The sequence below is a fragment of the Schistocerca piceifrons genome, chromosome 4 (assembly GCF_021461385.2).
Source record: "Schistocerca piceifrons isolate TAMUIC-IGC-003096 chromosome 4, iqSchPice1.1, whole genome shotgun sequence".
NCBI classification, from domain to species: Eukaryota; Metazoa; Arthropoda; class Insecta; order Orthoptera; family Acrididae; genus Schistocerca; species Schistocerca piceifrons.
Window position 1 is genome coordinate 250,521,301 of NC_060141.1, and position 19,632 is coordinate 250,540,932.

At 40.9% G+C, this 19,632-nt stretch overlaps 1 protein-coding gene across 6 annotated transcripts in view; it reads right to left on the reverse strand.

Moving 5' to 3' along the window:
* Positions 1-533: 533 nt before the first annotated feature.
* LOC124796352 (serine/threonine-protein kinase Nek2-like) overlaps positions 534-19,632 on the reverse strand; it is a 70,247-nt gene continuing 51,148 nt past the window's right edge. For 2 of the 6 annotated variants that reach the window (XM_047260502.1, XM_047260503.1), the window contains exon 5: positions 534-1,852. In XM_047260502.1, the coding sequence (XP_047116458.1) occupies positions 790-1,852 (1,063 nt within the window). In that variant the 3' untranslated portion in view covers positions 534-789. The remainder of the gene's footprint in view (positions 1,853-19,632) is intronic. The other 4 variants (XM_047260501.1, XM_047260506.1, XM_047260504.1 and 1 more) reach the window with 2 other exon arrangements.

Here is a 19,632-nt window from a genome sequence, read left to right on the forward strand (position 1 = left end):
TATTTTTGTGATACCACAGTTGTGTGTTTGTAGTAGTAATTTGTTTGCCTGTTGGAAGTGGAAATTAGTCAGAACTAGTGTCAAGTGCTGATGTCAACATGAGTTCTCTATCTATCTAACAGTACTATTTTATCATTGCCAACAACAAGCCATGGCACATTCAGGTTAGCAGCTGTTTCTAGTACCTACAAAAGCTTTCTACAAAATGAGAGTAACAATGATTCTAATACTGAATGTTACCTGTATAATTTCTCATTAAATAGGGTATCAGTTCATTAATAATGATCCTTGGACAGATTAGTTACTGCTATATTATAAGTAGCATTTTAGGACAATTCTGAGCCAAAGAGTGTTGATTTAACAATGTGAATGTGTTTGATTTACTGTTTAGCACAGAAACTTTCTATCTGCACAGCTGACAAACATCTGATGTGACTAAATGAACCTGCTTGATTCAGAGTGTCGTACAATAAATTTTCTAACAAGCTGAAGATACATTTCAGTTCCACATTTGTAATGGTCAACAATTAAATATCTTTTAATCAAGCACATCAAATTTTTTATATAAAAACAGTAAAGCATAATAATACCAATTGAAGCTCACATGTTAGGTGTTAAGTATGTATGTATGTCAGTTTTCCAGGATCCCTGAGACTCAATACGAATAAAATAATTTTATTGATCAACTATCCCCATGTTAATTTGATTAGCTACAAACTAGTCAGGTACTAAGTTTTTTATGTGTGTTTAATACACGAGACCATACCACTCATTCTCCACTATAAGAGTTCATCTGAAATTTACCACTGAACTGAATTTCTTGGTAAGAACATCATCCACAGGCAATTCAACTGTATTTTGAGCAGAAGACACTGTAGGATGCTTGTTTTCCTTATTTGAACAATTACCCCTCCCTGTCCGGGGAATGGTACCTGCCTTCTTCCACTGGCTGAATACATGCCTATGTGAACTGTCCACATTATTCTGGTTGATATTGTCAACATTTTGGAGAACCTGAGCAGAGGACTTTCTGTGCAATACATTTTTCTTGCTGATGCAACCAGCAGTTTCAGAATGCATATGTTCGTTAGTTTTACCAATTGCAGGCTTCTTAATGCAAAGGGTACTACTTCTGCCATAAAATGTATACTCAACAGCATCCAGTATTGGTACAGTATCAAAATGAACTCTCCTTTCATTTGGTTTTTTTATGAAACATTCTTTAGCATCTGCAATCAGTTTTGCAGAAGTTGGAAGGATACTTGTGTCACCTGTGTCTGCACTGAAAGAAGTGTCTTCATTCTTCATAGGCATATGGTACAAGTGTGGAGTTTTCTGCTTCCATGCTGTCAACTGAACATCACGATATTTATGCTGACTTTTTCCCTCAGTCATAAACCTTCCTTCAGCTGTTGTTGCTGTGTACAAATCTCTCTCTTTCTTTTGAACAGCTCGTTCTCTTTCAGCAACTGCAAACTCTTTTAACTGTAATGCTGCCTCTTTTCTTTTGAGCTCCTCCAGTTTTTTTGACAATATGTCCTGAAACTTATAGTCAAAGCCTTTTGAGAAACTGTCATTTGGTATCACCTGAACATCAGCAAGATTGGCAGCTGCAATGTTATCTTGTAGGAATACTTTAACCTTTTCAGTTGTTTCACATGGATTTTGCAGAGTTTGAAGACTTTTAGGTACAGATAACTTTGCATTAATGCAATCTTGAATGACATGGGAAAGAACAACAGGATTCTGAATTAAAACATCAACTGTTGGGCGATCACAGGGCTTAGAACTTAGCATTAGTGAAATTATGTTTTGGAGGTCTTCAGAATAGTGTGCTGGAATTCTTGGAAACCTGTAAGATTAAAATAATAACTGCATTAATAGTGCGAGAATATTAGCCAGGGTAACACATCTATTTTAACGCAGTCCAATTAAAATTATTTGATAGTTGACATCTGTCTTTTGCTGTTAGGGCATTGTCACATTGGCTGCTGGCTACCGCTCTATTATAGGTGATACAAAAACATGGTGTGGCACTTCACAAATGCTGTTAATATGTAACATGGAACAATGTTGGAAATGACTACCAGAAGTATATTGGTAATGTGAGATTCTCTGTTGACAGCTGATTTTAAGTGTCCAATGACTAAAATGCAATATATGACACATCTTGTAGCCCACAACCTTGTGATGTGCAATGTATCTGAGAAAATGATGTTCAATAATCTGTAGCAAAACTAAAATCATGATCATTTTGTTCACAATGATCAAGGCTAACCTCAATGAGCATGACAAAAAATTCAATTTCAGCGCTAAAAGTAAAATTTAATTTCTCACTATTATTGGTTTTTGAAACTGTCCTCACATTGGCTACGCCAGGTTCTGCATTACCAACCGACGAGCAGTCCTCACTGACATTTGGCTGCAGATTATAGGTTACACAGTCAGATTCCAAACAAAAATAATAATCAATTTTTTATTATATGCAGAAATAAAAAAAAAAAAAAAAAAAAATGCTACAGTCGATGTGATTCAAACCTACAATCTTCTGAGCTTCAGGTTTATATGTTAACCATTGTGGTCTGCAACAACACTGTCTTAAATAGTTGTATTTATAACTGTAGAGATCAAGTCACAATGATGAATATCATTTATGATGAAATAAAAGTGTCTGAACCATGATTCAGGATCCAAACATATCAATAAAGAAAGCTAGGCAAAGAACTGGAAGTCAACTAACCGACTGTGACAGTTTGGGAATGGCAAACAGTTTGGGCATGACGCTGAGCTCTCTGACTGGCGGAAACCAGCTCCAACATGTGAAGTGCCAACTATCCAGTAATTTTAATCGGATTATACACTTTAAATAATATACTTTTGAATTTTAGCTTTTTTGTATGTATTCTTAATATGGTGGTCATACAAAGATTAAATCTCAAGATATCTGATTAAACAACAAGGTACTCTAGCATGCATAGTCTCTTATATTTGAACAATGGATAACAAACAACTATTAGACCTACACAAAACTGAATAAAGCATCATAATATATTAAATGGAACATAATTTCATCTTACAAATATTCATTTGGGAAACAGAACCATAGAGTCCATGTCTACTGGTTGTTCTCAGGTTATTCAGCAGTGTCGCCATAATATAACTGCATATTTACTGATCCTTAGGGTACCACAATAGTATGACTTGTTATAAATGAAGTTACCTCAATATTTATATGTAGTCATGGAAACAGAATTACTAATGAAAACAAGGAATGGAATTGAAATTTTATTTGAGAGGGTGAAAGTCATTGTTAAAGAGATTGCCCCTGCTTGCGCTCTTGATCATATCAAAATAATACTTTGCAGATACAAACTATGTAATACTCAAGTTAAGGAATGCATTTTACATGCTTAAGATAAACACTCCTGGCTGAAACTTCCTGGCAGATTAAAATTGTGTGTCAGATCGTGACTCGAACTCGAGTTCAAGTCTCAGTCCAGCACACAGTTTTAATCTGCACTATCCCTGAGTTCCCTCAGGTGTATTGTACCCAGCAGAAGCTGCTCATTGATGAGAGCTACCAAATTGATGGGACTTTCTTTCCTAGATTTCACCCATTGTACCCAACAGTTCCAGGCACCATTTATGGGACTAAGATCAGCTGATTTAGTGAGCTAGCTGAAGTGTAAAAGAGTATCTGATAGTTCATAAAACTAGGGATATATGCGTACAGCCATGTGAACATGACTTTTGTCATCTTGGAAGATGGCAGAATCCACATCATGACGATGTAAAAGAAAGAGCAATTTTTGTTCACAGTAATGTTGGAATAAATATTCTGGTTCATGTTTGGAGTAACCTGAATGAGTGGGACCAAACACATTATGAAAAGGAAAGTTGTCACTCACCAAAGAGCGGAGATGTTGAGTCGAAGATAGGCACAACAAAAAGACTGTCACAATTAAAGCTTTCAGTCCTTAAAGCCTCACACACACACACACACACACACACACCACACACACACACACACACACACCTGCAGTCTCAGGCAACTGTAGCCACAACTATTACAAACGTTCGCAAAAGTCACATAACCACCTCCATCCTCAATTACACCCTCTATTCACTACAAATTAAACACCTCACTGGACGATCAGTACTCTAGACACCTTGTGTCATTTAAAAAAAGACAAAATCTTGACTCGCCAGGCTACACTACACACCTCCAGTAAGCTGCCGACAATTTTCTGTGTTGTTTGGTCCACTCAAGATTTGCAGCTTTGTGTGTTGCTGTGAACAATCGCCTTTTGTGATGTATCCAAAATAAAGTGGCACTGCATAAAGCTTTCTTCTATATCTAAATCATACTGCACAAGCCACCTAATGGTGTGTGGCAGAGGGTACTTTTGGTACCACTATCTGATCCCTACAACCCCGTTCCACTCGCGAATAGTACGTGAGAAGAATGATTTTTGGTAACCCTCTGTATGGCTCTAATTTCTGAAATTTTCTCCTTGTGGTCAACATGCGAGATGTATATGTGTGTGTGTGTGTGTGTGTGTGTGTGTGTGTGTGTGTGGGTGGGGGGGTGGGGGGAAGATAATATGTTGTCTGACTCCTCATGAAAAGTGCTGCCCCAAAATGTCAATAGCAAATCTCTCATGATGTACAACGCCTCTATTGCAGCATGTGTCAGTGGAGTCTGTTTAGCATCTCTGTAACGCTCTCTCGCCAGCTAAACGATCCCGTGATGAAACGCACCGCTCTTCATTGGATCTTCTCTATTAGTCCTGTCTGATAGGGATCCCAGATACATGAACAATACTAAAGAATCGGGTGAACAAGTGCCTTATAAGCCACTTCTTTCATGGATGAGTTACATTCCCTTAAGATTCTTCTGATGAATCTGAGTCTGGTGTCTGCTTTTCCCATCTTTTTTTATACTGTCATTCCACTTAAGATCGTTCTGGATAGTTACGCCTACATATTTTATGGCAGACGCTGTCTCCAATTGTTTGTCAACAATAGCGTAGCTGTACAGTAGTGGATTTCTTTTCCTATGAATGCGCAATATGCTACATTTATTTACGTTCAGGGCCAACTGCCAGAGCCTACACTATTCATCAATTCTCAGCAGGTCGTTCTGCAAATTCTGTCTTCTGGCGTTGCTACTTGGTATAGATAACTGCATCATCTGCAAATAGCCTTAAAAAGCATCCGACGCTCTCTACTAGATCATTTATATATGTTGCAAACAGCAACGGTCCTATCACATTTCGCTGTGGTACTCCAGATATTACCTTTACATCTGTCGATTTAGTTCCATTAAGAGTTACATACTGATTTCTATCTGCAAGAAAATCTTGAATCCAATCGCAGGTCTGCTCCGTTACTCCGTAAACTCGAATTTTTTCACTAAACAGCAATGCGGAACGGTGTCAAATGCCTTATCGAAATCAAGGAACAAGGAATCAACCTGTGCGCTGTTGTCTCGTGGAGGAACAGAGCGAGCTGAATTTCACAGGATCTCTTTTTGCGGAATCCATGTTAATTTTTATAGAGGAGACGTTCATTTTCCAAAACCGTCATAATTCTTGAGCATAAAACATGTTCCATAATTCTACAACAGATCGACATCAACGATATAGGTTTATAATTTTGTGGATCTGTCTTACAGCCTTTCTTAAAAACGGGAATGACTTGAGCTTTTTTCCAGTCGTTAGGAACCTTTTGTTGCTCAAGTGATCTATGATAAATTACTGCTAGAAGGGGAACAAGTTCTTTTGCATAATCTTTATAGAATCTTGTAGGTATCTCATCTGGTCCTGATGCCTTTCCATTACTAAGCGATTGTAGCTGCTTTTCAATTCCATGATCGGTGATCTCAATATCTGCCATTTCGACATTCATATGACGATTGAAAGGAGGGACAGTGTTACGATCTTCCGTGGTGAAACAACTTTGGAAGACCGAATTCAGTATTTCGGCCTTCTCTCTGTTATCTTCCACTTCGGTGCCAGTGTGCTCGCTGAGAGAATGAATAGATGATTTTGACCCAGTTACTGATTTTACATACGACCAAAATCTCTTTGGGTTTTTGCTCAGGTCGGTTGACAACGTCTTACTTTCAAAATCATTGAATGCTTCTCTCATAGCTCTCCTTACGCTCATTTTCACTTTGTTCAGCTTTTATTTGTCAGCTGGGTTTTTATTTCTCTTGAATCTGAGATGAAGGGCCCTTTGTTTACATAGCACTTCTCTAACATGGCTATTAAAGCATGGTGAATCTTTCCCATCCCTTAAAATCTTACTTGGAACATCCTCGTTTAAGGCATACTGAACGATGCCTTTAAATTATTTCAATTTGTTCTCCACATCATCATCCTCATCATCGAATATTTTATGCTGATGGCTGAGATATTCTGAAATTTGTATCCTGTCATGCTTGCTCAGCAAATATATCTTCCTACCTTTCTTAACATTCCTTGTAGGACCCGTTGTCATAGATGCTGCCACAGCCTTATGATCACTGATACCTTCCTCTATGTTAACTGATTCGATAAGTTCAGGTCTGTTTGTTGCCAGGAGGTCTAAGACATTACCATCACGAGATGGTTTTCTAATTATCTGTTCAAGGCAATTTTTGGACAGGACATCCAGAACAAGGCCACACGATTCCCTGTCTCTGGCATCAGTTTTGATGGCATAACACTCTCAATCTATACCTGGCAAGTTGAAGTCACCCCCTATTACAATGGCATGATCAGGAAAATTACTAATGATATTTTGCAAGTTCTGTCTGAATTGCTGTACAACTACAGGTCCTGACCCAGGTGGTCTATAAAAGCATAAGATCACTATTATTGACCGTTATTTAATACTTAATTTCACCCAGATTAATTCACATTTGAAATCCGTGATAACCTCACTATAGGCAACATTCACAATGAAGCTGGTCAATATGGACCTGTGGTCACTGATAGCAGCACTTACTGAAAGGTTTGAAACATTTTGCCATTAACAAGGCATTAAAGTCTTTTCTTGTCCCCATCAGTTAAGATCTGTTTACAACCACTATTCTTTACACTGTGTTACATCACTCATTGTAGACTTGGGCAATCACCTACAAATTGGTGTGGTCACAGGCACATCCAAATGCAAAGTTGCTTTCTGCCATTCTGTCACATTGACCCATCTTACTGTGCTGACACATCACTATACTGCCATAACATATGACCCTCCACCACTGGGTCATACGAGTCATATGAGGTCATACGAGTGCCTAGCACGAGTTATACACCATATATAGCACTCCAAAGTAACCAGTGTGCCCTTTTAAGGGGAGTGACTAGTATTTTGTCTGATGAGATTAATGTCCGCTGCAAAATAACATTACTTGTAATGGAAATGGAAATGATCGTATGGCGGCAGTGGTCGAGAGTGCCCAGGTAGGAAGTTCGGCGTGCGAAGTGCAAGTCTTATTGAGTGCGATGCCACATTGGGCAACTTGCGCGTCGGCAATGGGTATGAAATGATGAGGACAGCGCAATACCCAGTCGCTGAAGGGAGAAAAATCTCCCACCCCAGCCGGGGATCAAACCCGGGGCCCCCATGTGTGGCATTCCAATGCACCGTTAGGCTATTGGGGCGGACATTACTTGTAATGACAGTGACAGATAGTGTAAGAAGTCTGAAATATGAACATGTATGTAGGAGTAGCCATTGTAATATCCAGGCTGAAGTGCATAAATATACCATGAATTTTCAATAGATGTTGTTTCTTTTACATGTAGCCTATAAATGAAGGAGGACATGCTAAAGCTAAGGAAGAAAATTACTATTGCCCAAATCATAATAAAAATTAAAAGGCAATTACTAATATTCAGACAATGAGGTAAGCTACAGTACGCTGTGCAGATTCAAACAACTAAGTTTTAAAAAAAAGTTCTTAAAAGTGAGGCTAATGTTTGGTTGGAGAAATTAGAAGTGCAATTAAAACAGAATCCAATGATACACATAAATAATTTCCAATCAGATTATCATTCCTTGTTGAGGGTTCACAGTGAAGTTTTACATTCTGGTAAAAAGGACTTAAACAGATATAAGAAACTAGGAATTCTTGTGAATTGAAAGTGTATTTTATTTTACACTCCTATACATTACTCAGTAGTTTAAAACTGAAGATGCCTGCACAACAGAATATTATAAAGCCCATGTAATGGTCATAAAGAGCAAGATGTGTAATTTTGTTCATTCTTGACAAAAATTTCACATTAAGATTAAAGCTATGCTACTCTTATGTAATTATTACATGGCGATGATGAGGGAAAAAATGTTGGGCAATTTCACGTCAAATCAAAGAGGACATGCGCACGCGCACCACACACACACACACACACACACACACACACACACACACACACACACACACACAGAGAGAGAATGTTAATTTCCTTGTTATATTAACAGAGACAACTTATATAAGCAATATCTGCTTCACCTACCTGTATTATATAAAAAAGTCAGATTTTTACGAATTATTTACTCAAGAACCCTTGTCGCAAAACTTTTTACTATTGCACACACTATTCTTGGTTAATGTGTCAGTAGTTTTTGCAATCAAAGTGAGCAGTATTTTTCCGTGTAAAGTGTTAGAAATTTTTCAACAAGCATGTTGGTAACTCTGTTTCCAACTCTCTTCTGTTTATAACAAACGAGTGAGAACTTGCACATTAATCATTCTGCATAGAGTTTTGTGTCTGGTTTGAACTTTTTGTTAGGTGCACTTTCAGTGAGGAAATACAGTAGTGAAAGGACGACGTGTGTGGACTATAAAAAGACTCAAGAAGGTGGTGTTTAAGAAAAATGAAAAATACTTTATAATTGTTGGAAATCTATCAGAGTTATTACAGAAATATCTTGGTCCTCAAGTAACTGTGTTACCATCATATCTACTGTGCAGGAATTGCCATACTCACTACAACAAGAAATTTAATGATATAACCCACCTGAACAATCACCGTCACTGGAATGTGAAACTGAAAAAGACAGTGCAGATGTTTATAATCCTGGGCGTGAAGTTATTGATGCGTTGAATGTTAGCATTTCTGTTGTAGTCCGTAATATATTAATATATCCCCCCTTAAATTCCCAGGCAGGATAAGAGGCACAGGAAGAAAACAGCATGTACAAAGAAAAGTGGGGGGGGGGGGGGGGGGGGGGGGGAAAGAATTACACAAGCGGTCTTCAAAACTTTGTGAAGAGCATAATGTAGGTGCACTTGGTGCAGAACTTGAAGATAGTGACATGTGCACCCAATGTGACACGTGGTTTCACAATGTAAACACTTCTATCTCGGAGTGACCTATACTGAGAAGGTACATAAATACCCACTTCCTCATACTATTTAATTTTAAAAGCTCATAAAATAAAGAATAGAAAGGTATTTGGACTTGCCCAGATGCCTATTGTGGGCGTCCATTGCAAGATTATAAACTTAATGTTGCTCTGGAATATTACCTGAGTGAGATAATGTTTGCAGCAGGCAAAGTTGTAATGAGGCTGATGTTATCTCTGTTAGCGAAAATGGTGAAAAAGTTAAAAAGATATACAACAAGATCTGTAAGAGAAGCATGACTCCTGATGAAAAAGGTAAACCTGAATTTAAATATTGGTGTCACAAAATTCTATTCCTTACAACCAAAATGGGTAAAATGGCAGCCAGTGAAGGAAGTATGCACATGTCTTTACAACACTAATTTGAAACTTGTTAGTTTCACCATAAGTAGTGTCTCGGGGAACAGGTACACAGAGATGGACCTGATGCTTTTGTGTATATATCAAGAGCCGCATGGTAAATTTTGGCTAAAGGAGTGTGCAGTGTGTCCTGGTGCTGAAGGGATCACTGCTGAAACATTACATCTTCAGCGTACAGAGAAATGACATATCCTATGCATTGTGGGAGGGAGGAGAGTTAGTGAAGAAGGCAGTGGAGCTAGGGAAGTTTGTTACAGAGGGCAGGCATTGGGTCATGAAAGGAGTAGCTCCTCATAATATCCGCAGAATTCATAGAGAGGCCATAACAGAAGTAAAATCAGCCACATTCTAAAATACTGACACTTTGTTGACAACTGGTCTCTTGCTTCACAGAAAAAGTTCAAAGTTACCACTGGCACACATCAAAAGTGTCAATATTCACAAGAGTTACTCATTTCCTTGGAACACCATACTGCTTCGCTATCATCAGTGATGATGTCATTCATGACAGTGCACATGCATGCTACGCTGTCAGCATAATGAGTGATGAAATAGCATCTAGAGGCCATGCACTTCCTAAACATGTGTATGTGACTGATGGTGCAGCATCTCACTTTAAAAACCGCTTTCAGTTTTTATGAGCATGGAAAACACTACACAGGAATTAAGACAAAAATTGATATTTTCAGCAACAGGTCATAGAAAAAGTGCATTTATGCAGTAGGAGGTCTCTGTAAACACCATGCAACAAGCTTTAATTTCCAGCATGAAGCTGTTGATGCTATAAGAGATACTATTGAATTTGTACAGGCCATATAAAAATTACCACAAAACATGAAACACTTACTTCTAAATGAAAGTATATTAGGGGAATTCCATAAAAAAAGTCAGTGGTAGGAATTCAGTCACATCACTGTTGGGTTGCATCCTGGAGTGGCATATACAATGCAAGAGCAGTTCTCCACAAAATGCAGCCTGTTACTTTATGTGAAGTGCAGAGACCTCAGTATAGTTTAGAAGACTTTGTTGTGAGCAGTTTCATTTCTTGTGTGAATGACCAATCAGTGGTGGGTGGGACAAACTCTCGCAAGGTGTAAAAGTAACTGTCTCCTTTATGATACCTCATGGTCCGTTAAATCCTTTCAAATGGCCATTGTCAACAGATCATAATGAAAATATTATGAAAAGGATAGATTGCTACTCACTGTAGAGCAGAGATGCCGAGTCGCAGATAGGCACAACAAAAAGACTGTCAAACAAGTAAGTTTTCGGCCAAAAGGACCTTCAACGGAATTAGACAGAACACACACACACAAACCACTGTGTCTGGTTGTCAAGGCCAGACTGCAAGCAGCAGTGCATGATGGGAGAAGCAATTTGTATGGTGGTGTTAAGAAGGAGTCTGCGGCAAGAAAAGGAAGGGATAGCAGGGTATGGGTGGGGATCATAAAGTGCTGCTTGTGGGAGTATGCATACAAGAATGAGGTGGAGAGAAGATAGGGCACCTTAGAGGGGGCAGAAGGTTTGATGGAGGGCAAGGGGGGTGGGGGGAGGGCAGTAGAAAAGCAAAGAGGTAAAAAGACTATGGTTGTGTCATTGGAACAGAGGGCTTTGTAGTGCTGGAGTGGGAACAGAGAAGAGGATAGGCAGGTGTGGGACAAGGACTAATGAAGGTTGAGACCAGGAGGGTTATGAACCATAGGAATGTACTGCAGGGAGAGTTCCCACCTCTGCAATTGAGAAAAGCTGGTATTCGTAAGAAGGATCCAGATGGCACAGGCTGTAAAGCAGTCATTAAAATGAAGAATGTCATGCTGGGGAGTGTGCTCAGCAACTGAGTGGCCCAGCTGTTTCTTGGCCACAAATTGTCAGTGGCCATTCATTCAGACAGCTTGTTCATTGTCATATCCACGTGGAATGGACCACAGTGGTTGCAGCTTGTAGGTCACATGACTGGTTTCACAGGTAGCCCTGCCTCTGTTGGGATAGGTGATACTTGTGACTGGACTGGACTATGTAGTGGTGGTGGTGGTGGTGGCGGTGGTGGTGGTGGTGGTGGTTGGAGGATGTATGGGACAGGTCTTGCATCTAGGTCTATTACAGGGATATGAACCACAAGGCAAGGGGATGGGAGCAGGCAATATGTACATTTGGTGGGTAGTGGAAAACCACTTTGGGAGGGCTGGGAAGGATATTGGGTTGGACATTCCTCATTTCAGGGCATGACTAGAGGTAGTCAAAACCCTGGTGGAGAATTCGATTTAATTGCTCCAGTCTTGGCTGGTATTAGGTCACAAGATGAATGCTCTTCTGTGGCCACACAGTGAGACTTTGAGAGGTGGGTGGTGATTGGAGAGATAAGGCATGGGAGATCTGTTTCTCTATAGGTTCAGGAGGGTAATTGCAGTCTGAGAAAGCTTCAGTGAGACCCTTTGCGTATTTTGAGAGGTACTGCTTGTCATTAAAGATACGATGGCCACAGGTGGCCACGCAACATGGAAGGGACTTCTTGGTACAGAATGAGTGGCAGCTGTGAAGTGGAGGTAATTCTGGGGCTGCCATACCTCCACTTTGACAGCTGCCACCCATTCCTACCAAGAAGTTCCTTCCATAGAGCCTAGCACCTCATGGCCATTGCATCTGTAGTGACAAGCAGTCCTTCTCGAAATATACCAAGAGTCTCACTGAGGCCTTCCTTCACATAGTGTAATTAGGTTAGTAGGTTGAACTGAGAGAAAGGACCAAACAGCGATGTCATCGGTCCCATCGGGCTGGGGAAGGAAGTTTCCCATGACTTTTCAAAGGAGCCATCCGTGCATATGCCTGAAGTGATTTATGGAAATCACGGAAAACCTAAATCAGGATGGCCGGATGCGGGTTTGAACCGTCGTCCTCCTGAATGTAAGTCCACTGCGTCACCTTGCTTGGTCAGAGTGTAATTACCCTCCCAAACTTGTACCGAAACAGATCTCCTGTGCCTTATCCCTCCAGTCACCCTCCACCACCTAAGTCCCACCGTCTGCCCAGAGAGGAATATTCTCCGCATGACTCAGTACCACCCAGGACTTGAGGAACTTATACACATTCTCCACCATGGTTTCGTCTATTTCTTGTCATGTCCTGGAATGAGAAATGTTCAACCCACTATCCTACCCACCCCTCCCACAGTGGTATTCCGCAGCCCATCGAACTTACACAATATCTTTGTCCATTCCTACATAACTCCTCTTCCCAACCCCTAGCTCATGGCTCACATCCCTGTAACAGAGACAGATGCAGGACCTGTCCCACACATCCTCCCCGCACCACCTAGTCCAGACCAGTCACAAGTATCATCTATCCCATCAGAAGCAGGGTTACCAGTGAAACCAGTAATGTGATCTACAAACTAAGCTGCAACCACTGTGCTGCATTCTACACAGGAATGACAACCAACAACCTGTCTATCCACATGAATGGTCACCGACAAACAGTGGCCAAGAAACAGCTGGACCATGTGCTGAGCTTGCTGCCCAACACAACATTCTTCGTTTTAATGACTGCTTCACAGCCTGTGCCATCTGAACCCTTCCTACGAACATCAGCTTTTCTGAACTGCAGTGTTTCTGAACTGCAGAGGTAGGAACTCTTCCTGCAGTATATCTTATGTACCTATAATGCTCCTGGCTTCAACCTTCGTTAGTTGTTGTCCTATACCCACCTATCCCCTTCCCCATTCTAGCACTACACAGTCCTGTGTTCCACCGATGCACCCACAATTTTTCTTACTTCTTTCCTTTTCCACTGTCCCCCCTCCCTCCCCCCACACACTCTCCCTCTAACCTCCTGACTCCCTCTAGCTGCCCTACCTTCTCTCCACCTTGTCCCTGTATGCTCACTTAAGCAGCACTTTACCATCTCCCACCCCTATCCTGCTATTCCTCCCTTTCCCTGCCCCAGCCTCCTCCTTAACTCCACCACCCGGACTACTTCTCCCATCATGCACTGCTGCTCACAGTCTGGCCTTGGCAGCCAGAGACTGTGGTCGTGTGTGTGTGTGTGTGTGTGTGTGTGTGTGTGTGTGTGTGTGTGTGTACTGATGATCAAAATATTATGACCATCTGCTTAATAGCTTGTTTGTCCATCTTTGGAACGAAATACATCACTGATTTTGCTTATCAGGGGTCCAAGTTTGTTGGTAGATTTGTCGAGGTATGTGGCATTGCACAGGTCATGTAATTTGCATTCGTAGTGATGGCGCCTGATAAGGACCCAGGTAACAACCATGGGATTTACGCCAGGCAAATTTTATCACCAAGACATCAACGTGAGTTCACTATAAGGCTCTGAGACTACTGCTGAAAGAAGAAATTGCCACCGGGGAAGACATCAAGCATGAAGGAACACAGGTAGTTTGATTACCACCACAGGTTTCATGAAAGCACAAGAGAATGTCTCCCACAGCAAAGTTCTGCTCCCACGAGCCTGAGTCTGTGGAGTGCTGCACATTTCAAGCTGCCGTTCACCTCGATGATGGCATTTGTGGAGACAGTCATTGATCTAGTGTAGCAAAAATATGATTCATCAGAAGAGCTGACACGCTTCCACTGATCGACAGTTGAATCCCGATGGTTCCATGCCCTCTCCAGTCATAACTGAAGATGTCGTTAGGTCAGCATGTGAACATGTAAGGTTAATCTACTGCAGAGCTCCATGTTCAACAATGTACAATGAACGTTGTGCTCCAACACACTTGCGCGTGCACCATAACTGTGCTCTTCGGAAGAGATGTCACAGACCACCATCTACCCTACTTTACAGATAGACAAGCCACCAAAGCCCCGTTATGTGAAGAGTTGTGGACATCCAACCATTTAGCACCCAGTGGTAGTTTCACTATCCTACCACCTCTTTCTGTAGGCACTTACTAGAACGCGAACATTCGATCAGTTTCACCGGTTTCGAGATACCCATTCATAGGCTCTGTGTGATAAGAATCTGCCCTTTGTCAAAGTTGCTTATCTCAATAGATTTACCCGTTTGCAGCCCCATATCTTTGCTAGGATGACCCCCATCCATGTCTGCTCCACTTACATACTTTTATTACCAAGTTACATGCCTGCAAGGCCACCATGCGGTATCTGATGTCATGGTGGGCAGAGGTCATTGATCAGTGTATGTTGTCTAATTCCGATAAAGGCTTTTATGGCTGAAAGCTTACTTGTTTGAAAATCTTTTTGTTGTGCCAGTCTGCAACTCAGCATCTCCGCTATATGCTGAATAGCAATTAAGCCTTTTCATAATAGTATTACAATTTTTTTTTATATTTTCCCCTTTTGTTATGATATTTTCACAAATACTCTCACTTAGAGAGGTCCATAATGTTTTAACAAATCATCAGGAAATCAAAATATTTTAATTTTTGAGAGGTATCTTGTGGAACTTCAACATATATTTTTTCAGAAAACTTTGAAATAATGATGTGTCACATTCATTCTTGATCTGTATGATTTGAGAGGAAATCATCCAGTTTGTGTTCCATTTTGTCTATTAGATGTCAGCATCTGAGCATCATGGAATACATAAGAAAGGTGTCCACATTTATCTGGCCACCAGACAGATTGCAGGTAGAAAAATTACATTAGCTTTTCAAAATTCAGTTCAGTTTGTACACTATGTGATCAGAAGCATCCGGACACCTGGCTGAAAATGACTTACAAGTTAGTGGTGCCCTCCATCAGTAAGGCTGGAATTCAATATCGTGTTGGCCCACCCTTAGCCTTCATGGCATCTTCCACTCTCACAGGCATATGTTCAGTCAGGTGCTGGAAGGTTTCTGTGGGAAATGCAGCCCATTCTTTACGGAGTGCTGCACTGAGGAGAGGTATTGATGTCCGTCAGTGAGGCCTGGCATGAAGTCGGCATTCAAAAACATCCCAAAGGTGTTCTATAGGATTCACGTCAGGACTCTGGCAGGCAGGTCAGTCCATTACAGGGATGTTATTGTCGTGTAACCACTCCGCCACAGGCCGTGCATTATGAACAGGTGCTCGATCATTGTGAAAGATGCAACCACCATCCCCGAACTGCTCTTCAACAGTGTGAAGCAAGAAGGGGCTTAAAACACCAATGTAGCCACACAAAACAACAAGGGGTGCAAGCCCCCTCCATGAAAAACACAACCACACCATAACACCACCACCTCTGAATTTTACTGTTGGCACTACAAACACTGGCAGATGACGTTCACCGGGCATTCGCCATACCCACACCCTGCCATCAGATTGCCACATTGTGTACAGTGATTTGTCACTCCAGGCAATGTTTCTCCACTGTTCAATCATCCAATGTTTACGCTCCTTACACCAAGTGAAGCATCATTTGGCATTTACCACCGTGATGTGTGGCTTATGAGCAGCTGCTCAACAATGAAATCCAAGTTTTCTCACCTCCTGCCTAACTGTCATAGTACTTGCAGTGGATCCTGATGCACTATGGAATTCCTGTCTGATAGTCTAGATAGATGCCTGCCTATTACACTTTACAATCATCTTTAACTGTCAGCGGTCTCTTTCAGTCAACAGACGGGGTCAGCCAGTACGATTTTGTACTGTATGTCTCCCTTCACATTTCCACTTCACTATCACATCAGAAACAGTGGACCTAGGGATGTTTAGGAGTGTGGAAATCTCACATATAGACGTATGACACTAGTGACACCCAATCACCTGACCACGTTCAAAGTCCGTGAGTTCCGCAGAGCACCCCATTCTGCTCTCTCACGATGTCTAATGACTACTGAGGTTGCTGATATGGAGTACCTGGCAGTAGGTGGCAGCACAATGCACCTAATATGAAAAACGTATGTTTTTGGGGGTGTCCAGATACTTCTGATCACATAGTGTATATTCAATTTTATAGTTTGTGCATTTTAAATTGTATGCTCTCCTATCTTTACAGGATAAACCTCTGATCTGGACTCTTGCAATAAAAGTGCTTTATGAACTTCAGCAGACTTGCTCTCTTGTCAACAGAAATGGTCAAAATAATCATATACTTCACAAAAAGACAGATATATATGACAATTGTCAATGATTTATGCTTCAAAGCTACATTTAAATTACGTAACCCAACTGTTGCTAAATAGTTCTCATTTGCAACCTGTTTTATCAATTAGATTTATAAATATTTTACTGAACAAAGCTTTGAAATCCTTACGCTCATTTTCCTCTATACATTTACTCTTTAATAGTTTCTGTTAAACTAAAATGTACACAGTCACAAGATTTTTATGTTTAAATTATTTTCATGTTGACACTGCCTTCTTGTCTAGGGTTTAGAGTGAAGTTATGTACTCTGATGTAAAGGTATTTAGCGAACTCCAATGTAACATAAAGCAAATAATTATGCATCCCAACTAGTTAAAAAAAAATTAAAGACATTCCAAACTAGCCACACCTTCTACAAATTATTTGAATACTTAAATTCAGGAATGAATTCATTTTGTTACCTACAGGGCAGCTCGGTGATTATGACTTGGTCTTCATGGCCTGATCACGGGGTTGTCTTTTTACACGGCAAATAGCAGTGTTCATTGTAAAGCTGCATGAGAAGTAGTAATATACATAATGGGAGTAGTAAATATAACAGTTCACCTTGAGTAGTCAGAACTACAGAATACACATGAACATGCACGGCTGAATTGCCCTTGCTGCCTACATTTGACTGACAGTGTAGGTCGACTGGGGTTGGTAGTTTAATCATGTGCAGTGTCTGAAGGGAGGAAGGAGGGAATGTTAACTGACAGCTGGAGGGGGGTGGGGAGGGGGGACGATGACCGCACTCTTACATGTCTACAATGTGGCATCAGCGAGCTCACTCTGATACTGGCATAACAGAGATTAAGGTCATCCTCCAATCCTATGATCCAGGCCTACAAAGTTGACAGTTTTTCAAATGTAGCGTCATCTCTTAAAAAAATTACAAACTTTACTGACCATAGTATGTGAGCTTTTATTAATATTATTCTCTTTCATTGTGGGTGGTTTATGAAGTGCTCTAGGTACAAAAGATTTATGGGTTGTTCAGAATAAATACTGCGAAGAAGATCCTTCACCTATTCTACTGACACTGTTACTAAAGTTATATGTAATTCAGCATGGGAACAGTCTCAAATATCTGGTCTGGCTTAACACCACCGGACAGCAGTTGCCTCAGAGTGTGCCTGCTACAAAATCATTTGCTTAAATAAATGTTTGTAACAAATCTACGATTTTGCTTTTAAGCCAGGATTTTTCATTCACTATTAAACATAATTTATATGTTCTTTCTTTGATACCAATCAAGTAAATTTTTCATCAAATACGTGCCTAGTAAACTTCGCCAGGTTGGTTGATTGATTTGCGGTAAGAGACTGCTCATCAATCCCTCGGTCAAGACTCGTTCATCCAGAAGGAGCGATGTCCACCAGCAATGTTCTTGGATGAGGAAAATATGTAAAAGTCAGACTCTGAAGCCAATTCCAGAGCTGAAAAAACAATTTACAGAGAAGTAAAAGTACATCAAGTGGATCGGTACATAGGTTAGAGCAGACAAGTGGATTCCCAGGGCTCAGTCGTGTCAAGAGAAAACCCTCCCATATCTAGCCCCCCCCCTCCCCCTCCCTCTGCGTCCACCTGATTAAGGGCGAAGACAGCAACAGAGTAAAGAATATCTTCTACTCTGGAGATCAAGAACAGTAAAAGAAAAAAAGTGTAAAAATGTAATGGCCCTCAGTTGGATCATCATAAATAAAACAAAATGAGAGAAATAGTTAAGGCCATATATGGGCATCTTCCAGGGCTCTGTATGCAAAGAGGGCAGGCACGCCCCCAACCATGCCATCCCCAATCCATCATATGCAAAACATTACATAGGGTGATGACACCTACTAATCGACAGAGTGATATTCCTAAAATGGGAAACAGGTTGCAGCAGAAAGAGAGGCAAACTATCTAAAAGCACTTAAAACAGAGTAAAGGAGGGTGGCAGAGGTAGCAGACAAAGGAGGCATGGTCGAGGGTACGAGATGATGGCAACCCCAACCACCCTGCCACTGCGGTAGTTTAAAACATTATATCTGAGAATAAAAACCACTATCACAGAGAAAAAGGAGAACCAGCTCAATCGTCCAAAAGTTGTCTGCGAACAGAAGAGGCATAGATTCAGAAGACCACACTTAACATGGAGAGCCAGGAGGAGGTGGCATTCAACCAGGATATAGGCAACTGTCAGTTATGCTCCACAAGCACAATGCAGGAGTGACTCATCACATAAAATTGAACTATGGGTTACTCTGTTATGACCAATGCATAAGTGACACATAGTGCTGGATTCTTTCTGGGAGGATAGGAATGAGGAGCACCATGCAGCAGCGGTCTTCTCAATATCGCAAAACCCTATTAGAGGGCACAGGATTGTCAAAGCGAACGGGGGGCGAGTAGTCGCTTCTCTGTCCAAATGGTCTGCTAGTTCATTTTCCAGGATACCCACATGACTCAGGGCCCAGAAAAAAACAACTGAGCAGGCTGCATGATTAAGTTAAGAGAGAAGGTGGTGAATAGCAGGGATCACAGAGTAACAAATGTAACAATGGTCAATAGCCTACAGACTGCTAATTGAGCCACTAAATACTGAAATGCAGTCAACAGAGGGCCATTTAATAAAATGGAGGGCTGTGTTAATGGCCATCAGATCCACTGTAAAAACACTGCATGTCCCCAGCAACTACAGGTGTTACTGACATGCGGGAGGAGTAAAAATATATCCCAGACTATCCATGGTTTTAGGGCTGACAGTGTACTAGACAGTAGCACCCTGATGCTCCTGAAGGACTGAAAGGAACAGATGATGAAAGGT